The following is a 22,389-nucleotide window of genomic DNA, read 5'->3' as shown; positions in this document are numbered from 1 at the left end:
CCACGCGCCACAACTACTGAAGCCCATGTGCTCTAGAGCCCACATGCTGCAACTACTGAAGCCTGCGTGCCTAGAGTCCGAGCTCCACGGCAAGGGAAGCCACGGCAATGAGAAGCCCGCGCGGAACAACGAAGACCCAACACAGCCAAAAAAAATAAATAAAAATTTAAAAAAGAATACAGTATTATTTCCTCAATCTGTGTGTGTGAGAGTGTATCTGTGGATACTGGAATAGTTTTTGATTAAAGAGGAAATGTGGAGAAGAGAACGTCTCATTCAAATGTACACTTTTCATTCCTGTTGTAAATCTTTCCAGAAGCCTAGCAAATGAGAAAACTTTATGAATCAACAAAGGAAAGGTGAAATAAGTAAAATTTTTTCCTGCTCTGCCCCATTTTTTTCCCTTCCCCCTATGAAGGGGAAGTCAAAACAATACAAATACATATAAATTAAAAAGGGAAAACCTCTTGCTGACTCCACTTCCTCCACTCCCACTGTGTTCGGTACCTACTTCTGCAATCATTTTCTCTGTATTTACTAGCACCTACAAATATACATATACAAGTTTTTTTTTTTTAAATAAAAAGGGAATCACTCCTCTGTACTTTGCTTTATTCACTCAACAATATATCATATACCTCTTCCAATAATTGCTAGAGTGTTCTACCATATGGATATACATAACTTGAGCACTAAAGAAAGCACTTCTTTTTGAGATAAGCACTCCTCTAAGGGTGATTTTACTCCCCTGTTTTATTTCTGCCTTAAAAGCATTTCTAACAACAATTATGTGATTTGCTTTTAGTTACTTGAATATAAACAAACCTCCTTAAACCTCACCACATCTGCTTCTGGGTGTCTCCCCTCAGTGTGGTACCTAATTTTACCATTGAGATGCATCTTCTGTGACCACATAAAATTTAAAAGGAAACAAGCCAAGTTCTACTTACGTTACTGCGTATTGCGCAAATGACAGATATTCTACTAGAACATCAAGACCTTTATTTTCTTCATTCAGAAACTCTCTGACCCATCTGTTCAAAAAAAAAAAAAAAAAAATCATTGGCAAAGTTCATCGCATGCTCTACCATGAAAAGGACATAGTGAAAACTTGTTTTTTTCCACCAGAAACATTCACTGCCTGAAAGAAACTATGGAGTAAGGCCTAGACCCTAGACTATAACACATGAGGTAGGAGCTTTTAAATATGGCAACTAAGAACACCATAATATTTCAGCATGAGCGACGAGGGGTCAAAAAGTGTATGAGTGCCTTCCTTGTATTTTACTGCTTAGCAGACTGACGATAACCTGTAAGAAACTTTCTAAAACAGGAACTTGCTAACTGTCCTTTTTTTCCACCATAATTGATCTGGAGCCTGCTTGTTTAAGGAGCCAAGACTGCACGGGGAATCAGGCAGACTAGGGACATGACAGCATAACCACTGAAATCCAGGCCGGATTCCAAAGCCACATTCAACTCCTTCTTGGCACACTAAGCTGTAGAAAACACTCAACTAGCCAATGAGAGACCAGTGTTTATGGGCTTCTGGAAATTCAATAGGGATAATGACTTGCTTAATTTTTTCCATGAATGTTAAAACCTTTTAAAAAGTCGCAGGCACCACACACCATCATCAAAGCCAAGACGTGACAAATACCATGCTTTTTAAAATTCACTTTAAAATGATACCACTTTGCATTTGAATGGTGGATCTGAATGCAGTTCACTGAGAATGTTTACACATTTTTATTTGTTCACAACAACACCTAGAAGATGGAGCAGAGTGGTCAGGTACTGAGGATAAACACCTGTTACCCCATGTCACAGATTTCCTCCAGGACATCCACCTTCAAAGAACATGTGATACCCCATCAAGCCTTCACTGGGTTGGAAACTCCAAGAAGTAATAAGTAAAAAGCTGTGCTATTCTATCACAGAAATGAATCTTGGGGTACATCTGCCAACAGCATTGCAAAGTGGTTGCTTTCCTCCAGGAATACCAAGCCAACAAGGTCCACCAGCTATGCACACAATGGCTCCTACGGAAACCAGGTTTGAGAGCTATTAGTACAACAGTGGGGCAATTCTACCGTGTGTCTTTAAGGATAAGCAGTCCCTTGAGGTTTCTGTCTTAAAGGAAGGAAAAAAACCTGGTGGATTCAGAATGCCTATTTTTAAAATTTTGTTTTTAGGGGGATTTTGTGGTTGTTGTTTGTTTTATCCTCCAGCTCATCCTTTCTTCTAGTCCTATCATCTGCATAATGTAACCTCAGGTCTTCAGGCAGTTCCAGAAGACAGTAAGGTGGAAAAAGTAGATAGCTTGCCTCGTACTTCCCCCAAGTGCCTCAGGCAGGCTGTGACAAAACGTATGCACTTAACATAGCCACGTGTAAGTATATAACATTTAATCTAGAAGAGACCTAGGACGGGAATAAAGACACAGACCTACTAGAGAATGGACTTGAGGATATGGGGAGGGGGAGGGGTAAGCTGTGACAGGGTGAGAGAGTGGCATGGACATATATACACTACCAAATGTAAAATAGATAGTGGGAAGCAGCCGCATAGCACAGGGATATCAGCTAGGTGCTTTGTGACCACCTAGAGGTGGGGGATAGGGAGGATGGGAGGGAGGGAGACGCAAGAGGGAAGAGATATGGGAACATATGTATACTGATTCACTTTGTTATAAAGCAGAAACTAACACACCATTGTAAAGCAATTATACTTCAATAAAGATGTTAAAAAAAAAAAAAAAAAGAGAGAGACCTAGGGAATTCCCCGGCCATCCAGTTGTTCGGATGCCGTGCTCTCACGGCCAAGGGCCCGGGTTCAATCCCTGGTCGGGGAACTAAGAACCCACAAACCGCGTGCCCCCGCCCCCAAGAAAAAGAGAGAGACCTAGAGTGGAAACATTGGCAAAGAAAACACTACCTTTTGGGTCTCACGAAGTGGCTTTGTTATGACAGCTGACCAGAACTAAGGGGATGGCTATTAGGAGAGGCTGAAGTTTCATTTCACCACCACCACATACACGCTCTCACAGCATCTACTTCTAGATCCTTATTTTCATTTGATTTATTTTAAATTACTCCCAATATGGCTAGGTCTCAGAGGACACTGGACATTTTTAAGTGCTGATAATTAAAAGCTTAGAAATGGTTAAAAAAAAAAAAATTTCCCTTTTAAAACTGGTAGGAGACTGAAGAAAGCTAGAACTCACTATCAAATCGGATGACTAGCTGTGCTCTTGAAATTCAAGCCTCTTAGCCTCTCTGAGGCCTCTCCATTGGTCGGATCTATGGGTTCTGACTGCATAATTTAAACTAGCCCTCCTTGGTGGCTGCACAAAACCACAGGGTCCAGATTTTTCAGAGCAATCTTGGTTTCACATATTCTATCTCAGTGACCCATAAGAACACTCTAATTTAGGAGCTGAGAAAAACAGCCATTATAGTTCCTTCTGGTTGATTTTCTAGACACTGCCTCTAAAATGTAGAGATGGTCCACGACATCCTAAGGACCTGCTAGCACCTTCATCTCACTTAGTTTAGCCACAAACTGGAGAGAAGGCAAATGACTCATGGATATTAAAAAAATAAAAAAGAGGAAGGAAGGAAGAAATGGTAGGAAATAGCCAAATACAGTCAGAGCTACATATCTCTTGACTCAAAGTACTAATATGCATATATTTTGATGCAGTGATAAAACCTATCAATTGGCTTTTACTTCAATTTAGCACCCTTATCAGTGCCCCTGCCCTGACTTGCTGACTTTGAGTGAAAGCGCTTTAAAAATAAATTTCAGGACTTCCCTGGTGGCGCAGTGGTTAAGAATCCGCCTGCCAATGCAGGGGACACCGGTTCGAGCCCTGGTCCGGGAAGATGCCACATGCCGCAGAGCAACTAAGCCCGTGCGCCACGACTACTGAGCCTGCGCTCTAGAGCCCATGCTCCGCAACAAGAGAAGCCCCCGCAATGAGAAGCCTGAGCACCGCAACAAAGAGTAGCCCCCGCTCGCTGCAACTAGAGAAAGCCCGCGCGCAACAAAGACCCAACGCAGCCAAAAATAAAATAAATAATAAATAAATAAAACCTTACTTTTAAATTAATTAATTCATTCATTAATTAATTTCAAAGTGAAAGTCAGGAGCCGGCTGCTCCGTTCCTAAAAAGTAGGAGACAGTGTAACACGTCCTGCCTTTGAGAGGTTTAATTTCATTTTTAACCTCTTTTTCTAAGCTGTGAGATCTTCCCTGGGTCTCTGATCTGGCCCAAACCCCTGCAGGTGGTTTAGGAAAGAATAAGATAGAGATCCATCACAGCTGACTACCTTACCCCATTTGTCAAGTGGTATCAGGTTAGTAAAGTCATCTCAGCAAAAAGGCTATGGATTACAAGAAAAGAACAGCCTTCACTCTTCCTCTTGTCCTCTCAATCCCTATCCCTTCTTCACTTAGGATATTCTGTATAGGAGAAAACAGAGGCGAGAGTGAACTTCTGTGGAAATCAAATAGGTAGAGATGAAAAAAGGGCAACTTTCCAAGCAGTATCTTTAATCTAAAGGCATAAAAAAATGGATGCCCCATTCTGCAGATTTATGTACATGATCATGACATGTCATAAATGGAGGGTTCCTATAGTAAATTTCCATTTTCACCTCTGCGCATGCTACACACGCTTTAATATAGTGCCAATATGCAAACAGTTTCAAATTGGGTGATTACAGGTTTTGGAAAGTAGAATTATTTCTGACTCTGACAGCATGCATCACTTACTGAGTACCTCACAGATTCGATGTAATTACCATATGTTGTAAATTTGAATTTACGCAAATTCCAAATCAACTGCTTAGGAGCTGGAAGGCACAGTGATAATGAGAAATAGCTCTGGAAAAGAAAAACTTATTCAAAGAAGGGCTGGAAATGCAAGTGCCAAGAGTTACTGTTTTACTGTAGACAGGTCAAAGCTTTGTTTCCAAATTGCTATTGTTTTCTCTCTGCCTCCCAAATCTCAGAATCTCATTGTTCTCATCTAGAAAATAAAGTCTCAAAGGACATTAATGGCTTTAAATTTCTAAGATCAAACAACAAAACAGACCCGAGACACACAAGATGAATGGACAGATGGTGAATTCCCTCTGCCAGTTTCCTTTAGAGAGGTACTACAGGCATCCGGTAGGAACTGCAGTTGCTGACAAATCATGAAAAAAAAATCACAAGAAGTGAGAGATAGAAGGTAAACATCACTCAGATTCATCATCAGCTACCAAATCTATTCTGTGAGACAGCATCTCAAACTGGTTCTCAAAGTATAGCCCATGGACCACCAGAGGTCCCTGAAACCCTCTCAGGGGTCTGTGAAGTTAAACCTATTTTCATACAAATATTAAGTAGTCGCTTTTGTCACTGTGCTGACACTTGCACTGATGGTACAAAAGAAATGTGAATGAAACTGCTACCACCAAACAATACACCTTTTTATTGTATTCTTCACCCCAAGCACTCAGAAGGGGAAAAAAAGTCAGCTTCACTTAAACCTGTCCTTAATGAAGTGCTAAAAATTACTGACTTTATTAAAGCTTGCTCTTTGAATATACGTCTTTTTAATTCTCTGTGTGACAAAAGGGAAAGCCCACATATAGCACTTCTGCTGCCTGCCCAAGCACCACGGCCGTCTTGAGGAAAAGCACTGGTGCAACTGTTGGAGCTGCAAACTGACCCAGCCATTTTCTACATGGAATGTCCAATGACAGACACATTGTGGTTATTCTGTCTTGGGTATTTGGCAGATATTCTCAAAAGTGAATGAAGTGAGCCTGCCATTTTCAGGAAAAGAACTGACAATATTTTTTGTCAATGATAAAATCTGAGCTTACAATCAAAAAAATTAGAATTTTGGAACACTTATATTTACCACCACGAGTCTGACAGCTTCCCAATACCTAAAGTAAATTCTGATGACACTGGTGATTATTAACAAACATGATTGTTTTTATATTGTAGAATAAAATGTGTTGATGTTTGAAAGATCAGGATAACTCAGTGAAACAATATTTTTCAAATGATTTTTTCATGATGTTAAGAAGTATGCATGGGTAGAAACACCCATTCAAAGTGAAAGACAGCACAATGGATTTTAGTATTGACAGAACAGAACACAAAAGCTCACTGGTACGGTTTCAGATTCTATCAATACATTGCAACTAACTTTAAGAAATTACCATCTTTTGGTGTAATATCAAAGAATAGCCACAATTATCTGAAATGGTTACTTAAAAACTCTTCATTTTTCCAAGTGTGTATCTGTGTAAGGCCAGGTTTTCTTCCTATACATCAACTAAAACACATCATAACAAATTGAACGCAGACAAAGATATGAGAATCCAGCTGCCTTCTATTAGTGAGACAGTAAAAAGATTTGTAAACGTGTAAATCAATGCCACCCTTGTCACTAAATTTTTTTTGCTTTGGAAAATAGTTATTTTTCATGAAATATGTTATTTGTGCTATATTGTGTTTATTATTTTGTATTTATATATTTACATTAAATATTTATTGTTAAATAAATATTAAATTTTATTAAATAAGCATATCTAAAATTTATCAGTTTAAATTTCCAATATGGTAACATTAACAGATAAAACCCACATAAAAACTTACTGGGGCTCAAAATAATTTAAGACAGTAAAGGAGTCCTGAAATCAAAAAATGTAAGAACTGCTGGTTTAGATAACAGGCTTTAGATTTGGACATCTCCAGGATCAAACCTCAGTGCTTCTCAATTGTGTGGACTTGAGCAAGATATTTAATTGTGGACTCTCAGTTTCCTCATCTGTAAAATGGAGGTTCAGAGGAAAAGGGCAATAATAAAAAGATTTCTGGAAGAAATAATACATCTAACTTACCTAATACAGTGCTTAGTAACAAATACAGTGTTTAATAAATGCCTAAATGGTTATGATCTTGAGGACTTCCAAAAAGCACCATCTAAGGATGAATTAATCGTAGGGTAGCTTGAGGCACACATACACGTGTTAAATCCCAGAGAAGACACTCACTGCACATTCCCCAGCATCTTCCTCCTTCTACAGATCTCCTCCTCTCCTTGCCAACTTGTACCTCCTGCCTGTCACCTCACGCCTATTCTTCTCATCTCCCCCACTGAGATACAGTGAAGCAAGCACCTTTCAGGACGTCCATGACCTTGCACTCAGGATGAAAAGTAATTTTCCATCATAATAGGCAGTTTTACTCAAATGACCTACCTGCAAGGAGAGCGAGCCTACACCTCAGTTTCATGGACTAACACCCGCCAATCTGTCCCAACCGCCAGCGCCTCTCGAATCTTACCACCCCACATCCAAGACATCCCAACGCCCGTCTCCCAGTAGAGCACAGCCAAGCCAATGTGCTTTAACAGTGCTCAGCTCCCTTCAAGGGTATTTCAAGTCATCGCAAGGGCTTGCATTAGTCATAATCCAATTCTCCTTGACTGTTATAGTTCCTAAGAGTAAGTGAATGAGATTATTTCTAGTCCAATTCTTATTTCAATTTGGCTCCCCCCCAAAATTAATTATCTTTCTCACATGACTGTTCCATTTATAGAGTTTTAGGCTGACCCTTTTGCTTGACAAAGCTGTAGCTTGGAATGTCACTTCAGCAAAGCCCCAGATTTTAACCTTGGAATGCAAGCATATGCCAAAAATAATTTTTTTTAAAGACAAGTAGATTTTAAATGTAATTCTTCCTTTTAATTTCTGCAAATCATAAACTCCTAGGTAACAGGGTCCTTTTAGACAGAGAAGATAACATTCTCTGCATGGTTTTCCTTAGGGATATATTACACAACACTGTCCAATAATTATTACATATAATATTATTTTCAACAAGCATAACAACAAATAACAGCTATCATATATTGAGAGTAATTACTATGTATTAAACCCTGTATTAGGTCTTTCATAAGTTATCTCATTTAATCCTTACAACATTCCTATTAGATAAGTATTATTATCCTCATTTTATAGATGAGAAGTTAACTTAGGTCACATGATAAATACAGAGAGTTTATGTAACTTACTTAAGTCTAATAACTGATAAGGGGGCATGGCAAAAATATGAGCCAAGATCTCTCTTTCCCTAAGGAAAATGGGCACCCAATTACTTTTCTAATATGGTACCCCAAAGAGTGCAATAAAAATCTAAGGATTCCCTATGCAGCACCTTGCATTCCCAGAATTCCTCACTGTAGTAATTGATTACTTTCACATTATTTAGTAATTCTTCAGAAGTTTTCCCAATCAAATACGGTCAAGCCAGTTAGTTTCCATCAAGAAAAGTCCAGTTCAGGTTTGGGTTTTCAGGACAGGCAAATCAGGTCAAATTCCTGGTGTGTGGTTTCACTCCATATAAGGTTATGCCAATAATTGGTTTCATAGAATCAGACAACGCACTTCCATGAATTTTTGTGCTGCTAAAGCCAAAGCTTTCCAAGTGTCTCACGTAGGTAGTAGACAAGGGGAAACTTCAGCTGGTGAAGATGAAAGAAATGCAAGAATCTTTCAACATGCCTAGAGTATCCTAAACAACAAACCACTCCAACTGCTTGCAGATTTGCACTGGCTTCCACCCAACCAGAGCTCTTCTACTCAGCCAACTTTATATTGGAAATGATCGTCTTGCCTTGGTATTTGATGGTCAATTTCACATTATTTCAGCAATGCTTGAAGAAATGCTTTTTGACAATTTGTAGAAATCCTGGCTGCAGCTCATGCCACCATTTTCAGTCAAGAAGAAGTGCCAAGAGTATGGGGTTGGACCCTACCAAATGGAATCTAGCTCCTGATCCACAAATATTGGAAAGTATTTGAATTTCCTAAGCTTTGGATGCCCAGCTATATTAAATCACCACCACTTTCACCCCCAATAGACAAACCTCATTGTTTTGATCCCAGAGTCCCGATTATCTTATTTCCTTTCAAGGAAAGAGCTGCCAGATTAGGCTAGATAAGAAAAAGAACATCGCATTTTGAACAAAACGTCTGGCTGGCTCTACAGCTGTAGACTTTGTGGAAGTCTCTCGCCTTCTCTGGTCCTTAATTCTTTTAATTTGTAAAACGAGGGTCTAGGTAATCCTAAATTTCTCTTCCAGTTCTATTTTCATGACACTCTGATCCACTGTTCTATAGCCCATTTTCTGGGACAAGGGTGATTATCAACCTTAGGTTAGAATCAGTTCATTTTCCAAATATTTCATTCTCAAGGTGCCAAACATGTGAAATTATCCTTAAGGAAATGAATATTCTCACCCAGGCTATGGAGCTATAAATTAACTTTGCATTTCTATGACTTAAAAAAGCTTATTCTGAAATAACTGCAGAAAATAACCATTTGAATGGCTTATACCAAACATACTCAGAAGTAGAAGTAAACTGCTACTTAGGTAATTATTTTACAAAGACGCTGAAAAACAAAAATGTAATATATTTGTAAAACTTCATTTCCAACAGACCTATCACAGGGGAAAATTCTAAAAGATCCAAAGTCTACAGTCTTTCCCTTGCAAATCTCAAAGAATCAAAATCCAGAGGGGTTAAATGATTGCCAGATGTTAAACAGGTACTTTAGGAAGAATTGAAGCTATAAAATAAAATACTGACATCATTCTGCCTTAGAGAGAAACCTTATTTGAAGGTACTGTACAATTCTGATGATCTCAGGAGGGAGAGAGTGTGTAATGAAGTTGTACTTGGCTTGAGGCAAAGCAACCATGCTGTTGTATGAAAAACTCTTCGAAATGCTTAGTGCAGAGATTCCCCAAACTTTACTTTCCAGTGCGGATTTACATTTCATGGTCCTGAAATTTGGGGATGTAGGAAGCAGAGACGCAGAACGAAGTATCTAAGTGCAAGGGGGTATGTCAAGTGACACCACTCCAGCTTCTGTCCCCTTCTGGCCAGGGAATTGAGAAAAGAATGAAGCAGCTTCAAGTAACCAGGTCAAAGACCTCCAGGGAAGGCTTCAAGATCTTCCAGGATCTCAGTCTACATGATTTGTCGGGGGTTCCTGACTTCCCAGGGAATCACTATACACACACCATCACTGCATCCAAGCAAAGAACTTTACAATTAGTATAAACATCCCAAATCAAGGACTGTCTGTCCTGCTTCTGATTCTTGTACAGTGAGCAATTCAAGAACTAAAACAAAGGTTCCACCCATCTAAACCTCAGTCTCAACTTATAACAAACAGTAAGGAAGCTTAATTCTTTGGATATGATTCAGTCACTTTGTAAAGTGTCCAAAAGCTTTAGAGCTAAAATGTTCAGTGGACACACTTACCCAATATGGTTGGTTCTTAAAGAAATTTCCAGTTCTCTTAGCACTTGTGTGGACTCTTGAACACGCCGTCTGAATTTCTATAATTCAAGAACACATATTCTCACAAAACATATTTTAGCAAGTGCTATAACTGCAGCTTACTTGTAATAAGTTTAACAATATGAAAATATCTCTGCTTCTAAAGTGGGCTTCTCACACATTTCTTTTTGCAAAGTGCACAAATTTTTCTCATCGTAACCGTCAGCTTATGTGAAAGGACTGGGGAAAATGACTTATTTCATGTACTAAGTGTCTCTGAGTAAGTAGCTTATTTTTTTCCCTACCCCACAATACAACAATACTCACTGACATACCTATGTTGGGGTCCCTAAAATCACCCGTTTCAATGATTCGCTAGGGCTCACAGGACTCAGCATGTAATTGTCCTTGCCGCTAGGATTTATTACAGCAAAAAGATGCAAGGTATAATCACCTAAGGGAAAAGGTGCGTGGGGTGAAGTCCAGAGGAAACCAGATACAAGCTTCCAAGAGTATTTGCCCATAGGAGTCATAAATGACAATATTCATGAAATGCTGTCAACCAGGGAAGCTCATTAGACACTTAGTGCCTGGGGTTTTTACTGGGGGCTCATCACTTGAGCACTCTCTGCCTAGCACATACCAAAAGTGCAGCCTCCCAAAAGGAAAACTGGCATTCCGCATAAACCATGTAGTTGGAATCAACAGTTTGGGCACAGTGAGTCATTATTAACAGGGAATTCTGGGAACTCTCCCGAAATCCAAGTCCCCAGTTGCCAACCAAGAGCCAAACTTGCAAGCAGGCCTTTCTAAGGTGGCAATCTCATACCTACTATGCTTGTTCTTTTCTGCATGACCTCACGTGGAAGGTCCCTCCTCTAGACACCTCCCTTCTACTTGAGGAATGTCCTTCCTCATTCCCCTGCCTATCAAAATCCCACGTGTCCTTCCAGAACTCCCTCAGGTCTCCCTTGGCCCAATGAATCCTCCTCTGATAGTAAATGTACTCATTTCTCTATCCTCTCGACTGCAAATAACCTCCAAGGAATCACTGGGTTGCACTGCACATGAGTTCTTTGGAACGCAATTTCCTACAGAAATATTTCTTTACAGTCACTAAAGTCTTAGGCCAGTCTGGAAGAAGGCCATTTGATATGCAATGCCTTCTGAGAAGAGTTCTATGCTCTCTGTGCTAGAGACCCAAACCACCTTCAGGTTACACTGTTTTCAGGAAAAGCCTTTGAGAATCCTGGCTCAGGATGTTGGGGATCCTTCTCCTCTGCTCCCATGACTGCAGAAGGAACAGGGTCATCCAGCTCCAAAGACAAAGGCATCCAAGGGCAGGAAGGACAGGAGGAAGGTTAGAAAGGAGGATTCCGGGATGTGGGGAGGGGAGAGCCCTGCCACAGGCAGGCCCCGGTGCCCCAGGGAAGACTGGACCCCTGCTCAGCACTGACGGGCTCCTGCTACCCTCTTCTCTTCTGGAGGCCCTTTACTTCTCCACCAGCTGCTTCTCACCGGAGCAAAAAGTCTCAGTTTCCCCGACTGCCATTCCTGAAGCACCCAAAGACCTTCTCAGGTGTGTAGCATCCGCGATATGTGAAATAAAAGCATCCCTGATGCCAAGAAAAAAGAGAGCCACCCCCTCTTTTGTCAAGAAAGGCTTAAGAAACAACAAAGAGTCATCCATAGGTTGGAGGGACATCCAAGCCCAGGGCTTCCTAGAGAGCCTTCCAGCAATGAGGACTGCCAGTGAGGTAGGGTCTATGGCCGCACAGCTGAGGAAACCATTTCCAGGTGTGCTGGATGTGCCGGATGCTGCAGAGGGGCCAGTCCCATGTCAGGGTCACAAGTCTTGGGCTGTCTGCACATGTGGCCTTTAGGAAACGACTCAGCATTCCTAGCTATGCATTATGCATAGTTCTGATTCGTTCCCTGCAGCCTGTGCTGGTTCCCTAACTGAGCCTTATGCTTCCTCAGGGCAAGGTCATCCCTCACTTACACTGTGAGCTACAAGGGCATCCAGTGTAGCACGGAGGACCTAACAGAGTGCGAAAGAGGATCTGCCGAAGGACTAAGAGGCACGTATCAAACCAAAATAACTCAAAACACTGAGATAAGAGAGGCGACAACAAGAGCAGATAACATTTATTAGGCTTTACTATGAGAGGCACTACACTTTTGCGACTGCAGGAAAACTGAGGTAGAACTAAACTGACTTCGCCCTGTATTCTATTCTCTTTGGCAACCGTTTGAATTTCAGCTGGTGGACTTTGGACCGCAGAGAAATCTTGGCATCCACTTCCCTAACACATAAACAACGGCTGCCAACACTCTGCACTTGTACAACGCACCCAGAATGCTTTAAAACACTTCAAAGGAAAATCGTGCGACTGTGGGAACCAGCGAACAAGAGCTGGGTACCACTTATTAGCAGTGTTCACCCTTCCCCCAGCCCTCTCTGTACACGGCAGCCCCAGGGAGGAGCCCACGGAGACAGCTGAGCCCTGGAGACCCGTATAATAGGGTTTCTTTTACAACTGCAGAGCCCACAGAGGACCAGACTCCTTTCTTCATGGCCTGTCACCTCTCCCCATGCCAGACATGAGCACATCCCCCCAAAGCACAGACTGAGAACCTCCTGGTATTAAATAAGGAGACTGGTTTGGAGAGATATCTAATTTAGGCTCTTCCTTCCCTGCCCTACAGGGTTTCACTTAAAACTACTTAGAAGAAAATCAAAATAGAAGATGCTTAAGAAATTTTTTTACAAGACAGCAAATTAAGTATCTTCAATTCAATGTGAACAAAAGATTAATGAATGAAGTGCTTCAGGACTCCAGATGCAGTTAAGGGTAAACTGCTCAGCTTAGACTGTCTGGCTAAAATGGAAAGCCTGATTGGAAATCTCTTTCTCCCTGCCTCTAATTCAGCTGAGAATCGTAAACTCATTTTAACTGCAAGCCATGCCTTACTCCAAGCAAAATCTCCTTTTTTCCAGGCTTTAAGCATGACAGTTATGGTGAGTGGAACAGATCATTTCCTACTGCCAGCTCCTGACAGAACGCTTAGTAAAGCAGGGGTGGTTGATCCAACATCCACTTTATTTTTTTCTGAAAGCTGAATGACTGATCTTTTTTTTTTTTTAACGTTTCTTTAATTAATTAATTTATTTATATTTATTTTTGGCTGTGTTGGGTCTTCGTTTCTGTGCGAGGGCTTTCTCCAGTTGCGGCGAGCGGGGGCCACTCTTCATCGCGGTGCGCGGGCCTCTCTCTGTCGCGGCCTCTCTTGTTGCGGAGCACAGGCTCCAGACGCGCAGGCTCAGTAGTTGTGGCTCACAGGCTTAGTTGCTCCGCGGCATGTGGGATCTTCCCAGGCCAGGGCTCGAACCCGTGTCCCCTGCATTGGCAGGCAGATTCTCAACCACTGCGCCACCAGGGAAGCCCCTGAATGACTGATCTTGAAAGATGAGGCTCAGGCCAAACACGGCCATTCAGGTGAATACACATGGCTAGGGCAGAGATTTCAGGAATGAAGGTCAGCCCAGACAGACATCCTTTGTCTTGGGCCTCTTTATGAAGTTATTTGCGAGGAAGCAAAACACTTTCTGAGCAGCTGATCTGTTGTTGTTGTTCATTTTACATCTTACATTCCCAGGAATAATTGTTCCGAGGAAGAACTGGGACTGGGCCAGGAAGAATCCACCTCTTCTCTCCAACCATCTTCCTCCCCACGGGGCTTGGGGCTGGAGTCTAAGAAGCACTCTCTCGGAGTTTATGTATTTTCCTTTTTTAAAGAATTCGACAAATGCTGAGATAATTGTCAGGTGCTGGGACACTGAGTATACTCTCAGTCTTGTGTATGAATACGGCATTTCTGCCAGACTCAGCTCGGGATGAGAGTGCCTAATCCTGGGTCTGAGCTGTCCAGCCAGAAGGTTTACGAGTTGGGGGATTTCTGAAAATATTTCTCATACAGAATCTTGCTGCCCCTGTGCAAAAGAAACAGCCTGGTTTTTTTTTTTTTTCTGGGTTGTGTTTTGTGTATATGGGTATGCCTTCCTTTAACCCTCTCTAATGTGATGAAATTGAAAGGTGCTATATCGTTGGGGAGGGGGACAAGAAAGAAACTAAGAATTAAGCAGCTGTCTCACTTAGCAGACCTGACAGAAGCTCTTTTAAAAAAAGGAATGTGTGTGCCGTAGTTATAAGGAGGGTATTAGGATACTTTGATAGGTACATTCTTAGAAGAGGAGGCTATGTCACATATGGCGCCTAGGCGACAGCAAAGGTCCACAAGCCATTTGCATCATCACTCCTAGACTTTATTTCCGCCTGTCTGCATAGTAACTTACAGGACAAAGGGCCAGGAAATGTCCAAAAGGAAATAATAGTTGTTCTCCTTTACTTGATTTCTTTCGGCGGGGTGTGGGCACAGTGTTTAGAATGTAAGCAGAAGATGCAGAAAAAGGAGCTTAAAAAATATATCTCAGAGCCAAGAGCCCTAGAAATAGTGGCTAACTAGGAAAACTGTGCCTTTCTGCTCTCATGAGTCACACACTGAAACAACAGAGGGAATTCAGCTCAAGATATTTTCAGGGCAGCCTTGAAAGCAGGAGCTGTGGAAGGTCAACCGAAAAACAAGTGCTGTCTGGTGACTAGCCCTTTATCCATCTTGAGCAAGGGCGGCTCTGCCCTGAGACATCCCAGGACTGATCCAGGCCCCAGGGCTGTGCCAGGCTACATGCTTTACCACAAGGCATCAGTTTAAACCAATTGTGTGGCTGCACAAAGCAGGGCTTGTTTGTAAAAGGAGAGAGTCCGCTGAGAATGGAATCAGCTATTCTCTCCTTACCTTCTTGGGGCCAGGGGCACGGCTGGGGCGGGGGAAGCAGCTAAAAGCATCAACACAGGATGTGAGTGCACAGCTGGGATGACAAAGCCCCAGTGATTTTTCAAGGTCTCTGGAAATGCACCAAGGCATGAAAGACAAGTATTCCCTTTGCTAGGCCTATTTTTCTGGGGCCCTGAACACCTCTGGACTGAACCTACCGCCCTGTGTAATTGCAAATGGCAGCAACTCAATAACCATCAGAGGTACATGACTCCCAACTCAGGAAAGTACTTTTAAACACATTCTCAAGCGAGGATGGCTTTTTTCTTTGTCTTTTCATGTTGTCCGGCTCCAACAACTCCAAGGTTGTTTTCCCAGAGGCTCCGGCAGAGGCTATAATGGAGAGGAAGGAAGGTCTCCTCCAGGGCAGGAGGATTCTGCCTGCTAATGAGGAAGCAACAACACAAAGTGGAAACAAATCCATCTTACCTTCCGGGTTACAGCTGGATCCAGATAGCCTTTGAGCTTTTGAATGTAAGTATGGGGAGGGTTCTTCACCTGGAATCGTTCCTGCAGGAAGCACGAAAGTAAAGTAAAAAGCATGAAAGCTCTGAAGGCATGACGGTCAGCCATATTCACACAGATTTATACTGCTGACCCAAAGCCAAAACGCATCTGCCGCATGACCGTGGCCCTGCAAAGAGTCACTGGTTTTGAATCTTTAGAGTCGATGTTCTTATCCCCTCTTTGCCTACGAGGAAACTGAAACTCAGAGCAGATCAGTCCTTCCCTAAGATGATGCAGCAAGTCAGGGGTACAAGTAGATTCAAACCCATGTTCGCCCAACTCTAGAGTCTGACCTGCTTTCTCGGTGGGGCTCTGCAGCTCTCTTTCTGGGAATAATGTTCTGCCCAACCTGTGTTCAGGGACCTCTTTTAGCAGGTCTTCCATCTATTGCATATTCTTTGAATATCTTCAGTGTTGGCAAATCTTTTTCTGTTGAATATTTATTTTATCTTTGAAAATATCAAAAATTTGTCTTAAACTAGATAAAACTAATTTGTTTCAAAAATGAGTAATGAGTCTATTGCTCAGAGACTGCAGTGAGTGTGTATTTGTGTGCATGTGTGTGACCATTAAGGTGTTCCTAAGGCACTTTCCAAATCAGAAGACTTCAAAGTATTGTGAACAAAGGCACAATCATTGAAATAAGCATATTATATATATATATATATATATATATATATATATATATATATATATATATATATACACACATACACACAAAAAACACATATATGCCAAGGTGATATTTGAATGTAGATTGGGGGTGGGGCCCATGAATCTGCATTTCTCACAAGTTTCATGCTGACACTGTGGATGGAGGGACCACACTTTGAGAAACTCATGCCCACGTGTATCAGGTTTTACAGACCATAATGTCCAAAGCAGAATAAGCAGGAGTAAGCTGGGCAAAATCCAAAGGCCCACACTATAGAATGGTAAGTACTATATTATAGTCATATAATGATATATGACATTCTGATAAAAAAGAACACACTGTATTGCATGGTTCTATGTGGATGGATTGTTGAGACAAAAAAGAACAAATGATTTCTTTCACAAAAGAGGCAAAATTAAATATTAACTGTTAGGGACACATATATAGGTGGTTTATTCACATACACACACACACACACACACACATACACACACAGACAAGAGGTGGGGGAGATTTGCATTAAAATGATAGTCAAGGACCAAGGAGGGGGAAGGGAAATACAGATTGATCCTGAGAGGCCGGCAATGTTCTTTTCTGACCCTAGAAGTAGTTACACGGATGTTGGTTTTATCTTACTTATTATGCTATTCTTAAGTTTCACAACCTTTCCTGTATATACACTATATTTAACACACCAAAAAAGTTTACATAAAGCAGCCCCAAAAGGAAAAAAAAGATTTGTCATGAAATCAGGACAATTCTTATCAGGTACTTTTCTGCATACAACTCAAGAGATGTTTTCCTAGTAATTCTTTTTAACCTGATTATTGCTTATGCCCAAACGGAATTTTTTAGTATTTCACAACACTGACAATTGGTCAGTATGTTAAGCGTTTGTTTATCCCATATAAATTTGTACTTCTCCAATACAAGGAACCACAACATTCTTCCCAGTCCACTCAAGCCTTGTTCACTTACAGATTTAGAAATGCTTAAGATCGTCCTACTATTATCAAAAGATCATCTTGTTAGTGAAAATATACATTTTATTATTGTTTAACACTACTCTAAAATAAAAGAAAGTGGCTTAGAGTGAGACCAATACTTCCCCTTTATTTAAAAGTGATCATGGTAAATTTCATAGTATACAAACTGTCTCTCAACGGAGCTGTTTTAAAAAATGGTCAGCTTATTATTTCTAATTATTCCCCCAATTTTCTATCCCACAAGCAATTTCTAATTAATGATTCACACATATTCAACATCTCTGGTGCCATCACTGTGTCTATGTATCAAGTCCTAATTTTTTTAAACAAACACTATCAACTTTACGAAGGGATCAGATAGGATCCAATGGCCACAGGGTTTTAGCAATAGCCCAGCTGAGGGCTAAAATAATCACAAAAAGTTCCCCAAAAAATGAACTGACAAGCTATCTAGAAACCAGTTACTATTTCCAACCTTGTGTATGAAAACAGCTGATGCCAGAGATATACTGGGATATAAATAAAATGCTTTTTAATAATACAATCCAATTACCCCAATTTTTAAAAATCCCATGACAGAGACAACTCAACCTGTGCTCCATTCTACTATAGCAAATACTACCTACCTCTAAATATAAAGTTCTTAACACATGAAACTCAATGAATTTTAACTGTGGCTAATGCAGCATTTGCTTGAGGACCTAAAATTTGAAATCTGTGGACAGTTACTGAGAGATTTCTAATGTTTGTTCTTGCAGGCAATGTCTTCACACCATAAGAGCCATATTTATTCCTTTAAAAATAACAAAATTTAAGTAATTCCCTGGCAGTCCAGTGGTTAGGACTCCATACTTCCACTGCTGGGGAACTGGGTTCGATCCCTGGTCAAGAAACTAAGATCCCGCAGGGCACATGGTGCAGCAAAAAATAAATACATAAATAAATAAAACAAAATCTGGATGACTAGCATATAGAACATATTGACATTCACTCAACTAGTAAAATCCCATTTTTGACAGTCATAAATATAGCTTTCTCTGTTTCTTACTTAACATTGTGGTCACCCAGAGGGGCTTTCTCAAACAGACACATTTGCTGGTCCTGCTGACTTGATTAATTTCCTTATAATTAATCCCTTGAAATTATGGACAAGGTCTATATTTAATAAACTCACACTTTTTCAAATGTGCTTAGCATTTGCTGTTGTGTTTTAGGCATTTTTTCTTCACGTGTTTGAGTAACTTACTAACATATTTCCAAGAAACAGAAAATGAAGAAAACTGATGCTTTAAAACACATCATACATCGTAGCTACTTCTCCAAAAACTGCACCTATCTCCAGGGATTCAAGTGAAACCCTTATGGAGGAAAAATACAAAGCCCCAGCTATTTTCCTAAAACTTGGGAGTTGCTTGTCTAATCTCAAAAGGAGCTACTGTTTGAGTTATAAATCCAGCACCTGGCGCACCAAACCTTTTCAGTCTGTCTGTCTTCAACATGGCCATTTGCACAACAGAAACATTTGTCGGAATACACTGGAGAATTCCAGCACCTTGCCAAAACATTTATTTTGAAGAACTCTGGATGGATTATTGGCATTATACTTATTTAAATTAATAATTTTTTCCTCTAAGCATTAGAATTTTAGGTTTTTCACTGAAACCCAAAATTGCCTTGGCTTCTGGGACCGCTTCATATCCCACGTGCTATCTTCAATAACTAGTTACCATCACAGCAAGATCTTTTTTGATCCACCTCCTAGAGTAATGGAAATAAAAACAAAAATAAACAAATGGGACCTAATGAAACTTAATAGCTTTTGCACAGCAAAGGAAACCATGAACAAGACGAAAAGACAACCCTCAGAATGGGAGAAAATATTTGCAAACGAATCAACGGACAAAGGATTAATCTCCAAAATATATAAACAGCTCATTCAGCTCAATATTAAAAAAACAAACAACCCAATCCAAAAATGGGCAGAAGACCTAAATAGATATTTCTCCAAAGAAGACATACAGATGGCCAAGAAGCACATGAAAAGATGCTCAATATCACTAATTATTAGAGAAATGCAAATCAAAACTACAATGAGGTATCACCTCACACCGGTTAGAATGGGCATCACCAGAAAATCTACAAACAACAAATGCTGGAGAGGGTGCGGAGAAAAGGGAAGCCTCTTGCACTGTTGGTGGGAATGTAAATTGATACAGCCACTATGGAGAACAGTATGGAGGTTCCTTAAAAAACTAAAAATAGAATTACCATATGATCCAGCAATCCCACTACTGGGCATATACCCAGAGAAAATCGTAATTCAAAAAGACACATGCACCCCAATATTCATTGCAGCACTATTTACAATAGCCAGGTCATGGAAGCAACCTAAATGCCCATCGACAGACGAATGGATAAAGAAATTGCGGTACATATATACAATAGAATATTACTCAGCCATAAAAAGGAACGAAACTGAGTCATTTGTTGAGACGTGGATGGATCTAGAGACTGTCATACAGAGTGAAGTCAGTCAGAAAGAGAAAAACAAATATCGTATATTAACGCATGTATGTGGAACCTAGAAAAATAGTACAGATGAGCTGGTTTGCAGGGCAGAAGTTGAGACACAGATGTAGAGAAGAGACATATGGACACCAAGGGGGAAAACTGCGGTGGGGTGGGGATGGTGGTGTGCTGAATTGGGCGATTGGGATCGACATGTATACACTGATGTGTATAAAATTGATGACTAATGAGAACCTGCAGTATAAAAAAACAAACAAACAGAACAACTAATACTAAACTTTCATTGGGTTATTTGTATGGAAATATGTTAATATAAATGTTTAAAAAAAATAAAAATAAAAAAAAAATAACTAGTTACCTGCTTGTTCAACATCACTGATAAGGGTAGCTTAATTAGATTAAGCCCCTAACTTGAGTTAGGCTATATAGAAATATTGTTCTTAGGGATAAATCATGGTGATATGTCAATAGGGATGGATAAGCCATCTGAAAGAGCTTTAAAAATACAAATTTCTTTCAAAATACCTAATCATACAGCATCACCACCACTCTGACCTCTTGCCATTTATATCTTTGTGTGACCAAACTTTCTTCATGAAATGTTTCTGGATGGGAAATAAAAATGGCTTTGAGGGTTTTAATTATTCTCCAAAAACATTCAAAGAACGAAGCCCAAAGCCATTTCTTAACATTCAGGACACTATGCTGACAAACCGCACTGAAAGAAGCGTGGAAGGAAAGAGAGGGGGAGAACAGACTTTAATATCTTCATGAAGCGTCTGTGTCATTTGCAAACAGTTTAATAAATTAGAGTGTTAGGAATTCAATTTCTCTGGTAACGACCAGAAAACTTCTTCTCATTGCTAAAAGCGACTTAATTTATACAGGCCCAGGAGCACAATTACCCTTGCATCTGGGGCAGCACTTCTTGTTTCTCAAAGATTATTAACTTATCTTTTAATAACACTTTACAGTTTACAATATTCTTTAGGCCTCTTAACTTACTCAAGCTTCTCTATCTGCCAAGCATATGTAAAATTCCATTTGATAGATGAGGAAACTGAGGCTCAGAGAGTAAATGACTTGCCTTAAATTTCACACTCACACACACATATACACACCCACATCACCCCCACTCCCGATCAAGGATTAAAACTCAAGTTTTCTGACTCTCTAATCCTTGTTCTTTTCACTACACTATAATAAGTGTACTCACCTTGCTTTTGATAGAGTAAGTTTTTATTTTTTTTTAACATCTTTATTGGAGTATAATTGCTTTACAATGGTGTGTTAGTTTCTGCTGTATAACAAAGTGAATCAGCTATACCTATACATACATCCCCATATGTCCTCCCTCTTGTCTCTCCCTCCCACCCTCCCTATCCTACCCCTCTAGGTGGTCACAAAGCACCAAGCTGATCTACCTGTGCTATGCGGCTGCTTCCCACTAGCTATCTATTTTACATTTGGTAGTGTATATATGTCCATGCCACTCTCTTCGTCCCAGCTTACCCTTCCCCCTCCCCATGTCCTCAAGTCCATTCTCTACGTCTGCATCTTTATTCCTGTCCTGCCCCTAGGTTCTTGAGAACCATTCATTCATTCATTCATTTATTTAAGATTCCATATATATGTGTTAGCATACGGTATTTGTTTTTCTCTTTCTGACTTACTTCACTCTGTGTGACAGACTCTAGGTCTATCCACCTCACTACAAATAACTCAATTTCCTTTCTTTTTATGTCTGAGTAATAGTCCACTGTATATGTGTGCCACATCTTCTTTATCCATTCATCTGTCAATGGACACTGAAGTTGCTTCCATGTCCTGGCTATTGTAAATAGAGCTGCAATGAACACTGTGGTACATGACTCTTTTTGAATCATGGCTTTCTCAGGGTATATACCTAGTAGTGGGATTGCTGGGTCATATGATAGTTCTATTTTTAGCTTTTTAAAGAACCTCCATACTGTTCTCCATAGTGGCTGTATCAATTTACATTCCCACCAACAGTGCAAGAGGGTTCCCTTTTCTCCACACTCTCTCCAGCATTTATTGCTTGTAGATGTTTTGATGACGGCCATTCTGACTGGTGTGAGGTGATACCTCATTGTGGTCTTGATTTGCATTTCTCTAATGATTAGTGATGTTGAGCATCCTTTCATGTGTTTGTTGGCAATCTGTATGTCTTCTCTGGAGAAATGTCTATTTAGGACTTCTGCCCATTTTTGAATTGGGTTGTTTGTTTTTCTGATATTGAGCTGCATGAGCTGCTTATAAATTTTGGAGATTAATCCTATGTCAGTTGCTTCATTTGCAAATATTGTCTCCCATTCTGAGGGTTGGCTTTTCGTCTTGTTTATAGTTTCCTTTGCTGTGCAAAAGCTTTTAAGTTTCATTAGGTTCCATTTGTTTATTTTTGTTTTTATTTCCATTTCTCTAGGAGCTGGGTCA

The 22,389-nt window shown here is 40.4% G+C and overlaps 1 protein-coding gene across 7 annotated transcripts in view; it reads right to left on the bottom strand.

Annotated features, from left to right (window-relative positions):
• Nucleotides 1-22,389, bottom strand: part of FMNL2 (formin like 2) — a 307,250-nt gene that overhangs the window by 87,771 nt on the left and 197,090 nt on the right. For all 7 annotated transcript variants that reach the window (XM_036858445.1, XM_036858442.1, XM_036858443.1 and 4 more), the window contains exons 3-5: nt 15,688-15,768; nt 10,345-10,421; nt 951-1,034 (exon numbers count right to left, since the gene is read on the bottom strand). In XM_036858445.1, the coding sequence (XP_036714340.1) occupies nt 951-1,034; nt 10,345-10,421; nt 15,688-15,768 (242 nt within the window). The remainder of the gene's footprint in view (nt 1-950; nt 1,035-10,344; nt 10,422-15,687; nt 15,769-22,389) is intronic.

The sequence above is a fragment of the Balaenoptera musculus genome, chromosome 7 (assembly GCF_009873245.2).
Source record: "Balaenoptera musculus isolate JJ_BM4_2016_0621 chromosome 7, mBalMus1.pri.v3, whole genome shotgun sequence".
Taxonomy (NCBI): domain Eukaryota; kingdom Metazoa; phylum Chordata; class Mammalia; order Artiodactyla; family Balaenopteridae; genus Balaenoptera; species Balaenoptera musculus.
The sequence above is the reverse complement of the archived record's forward strand: the minus strand, read 5'-3'. Positions and strand labels throughout refer to the sequence as shown.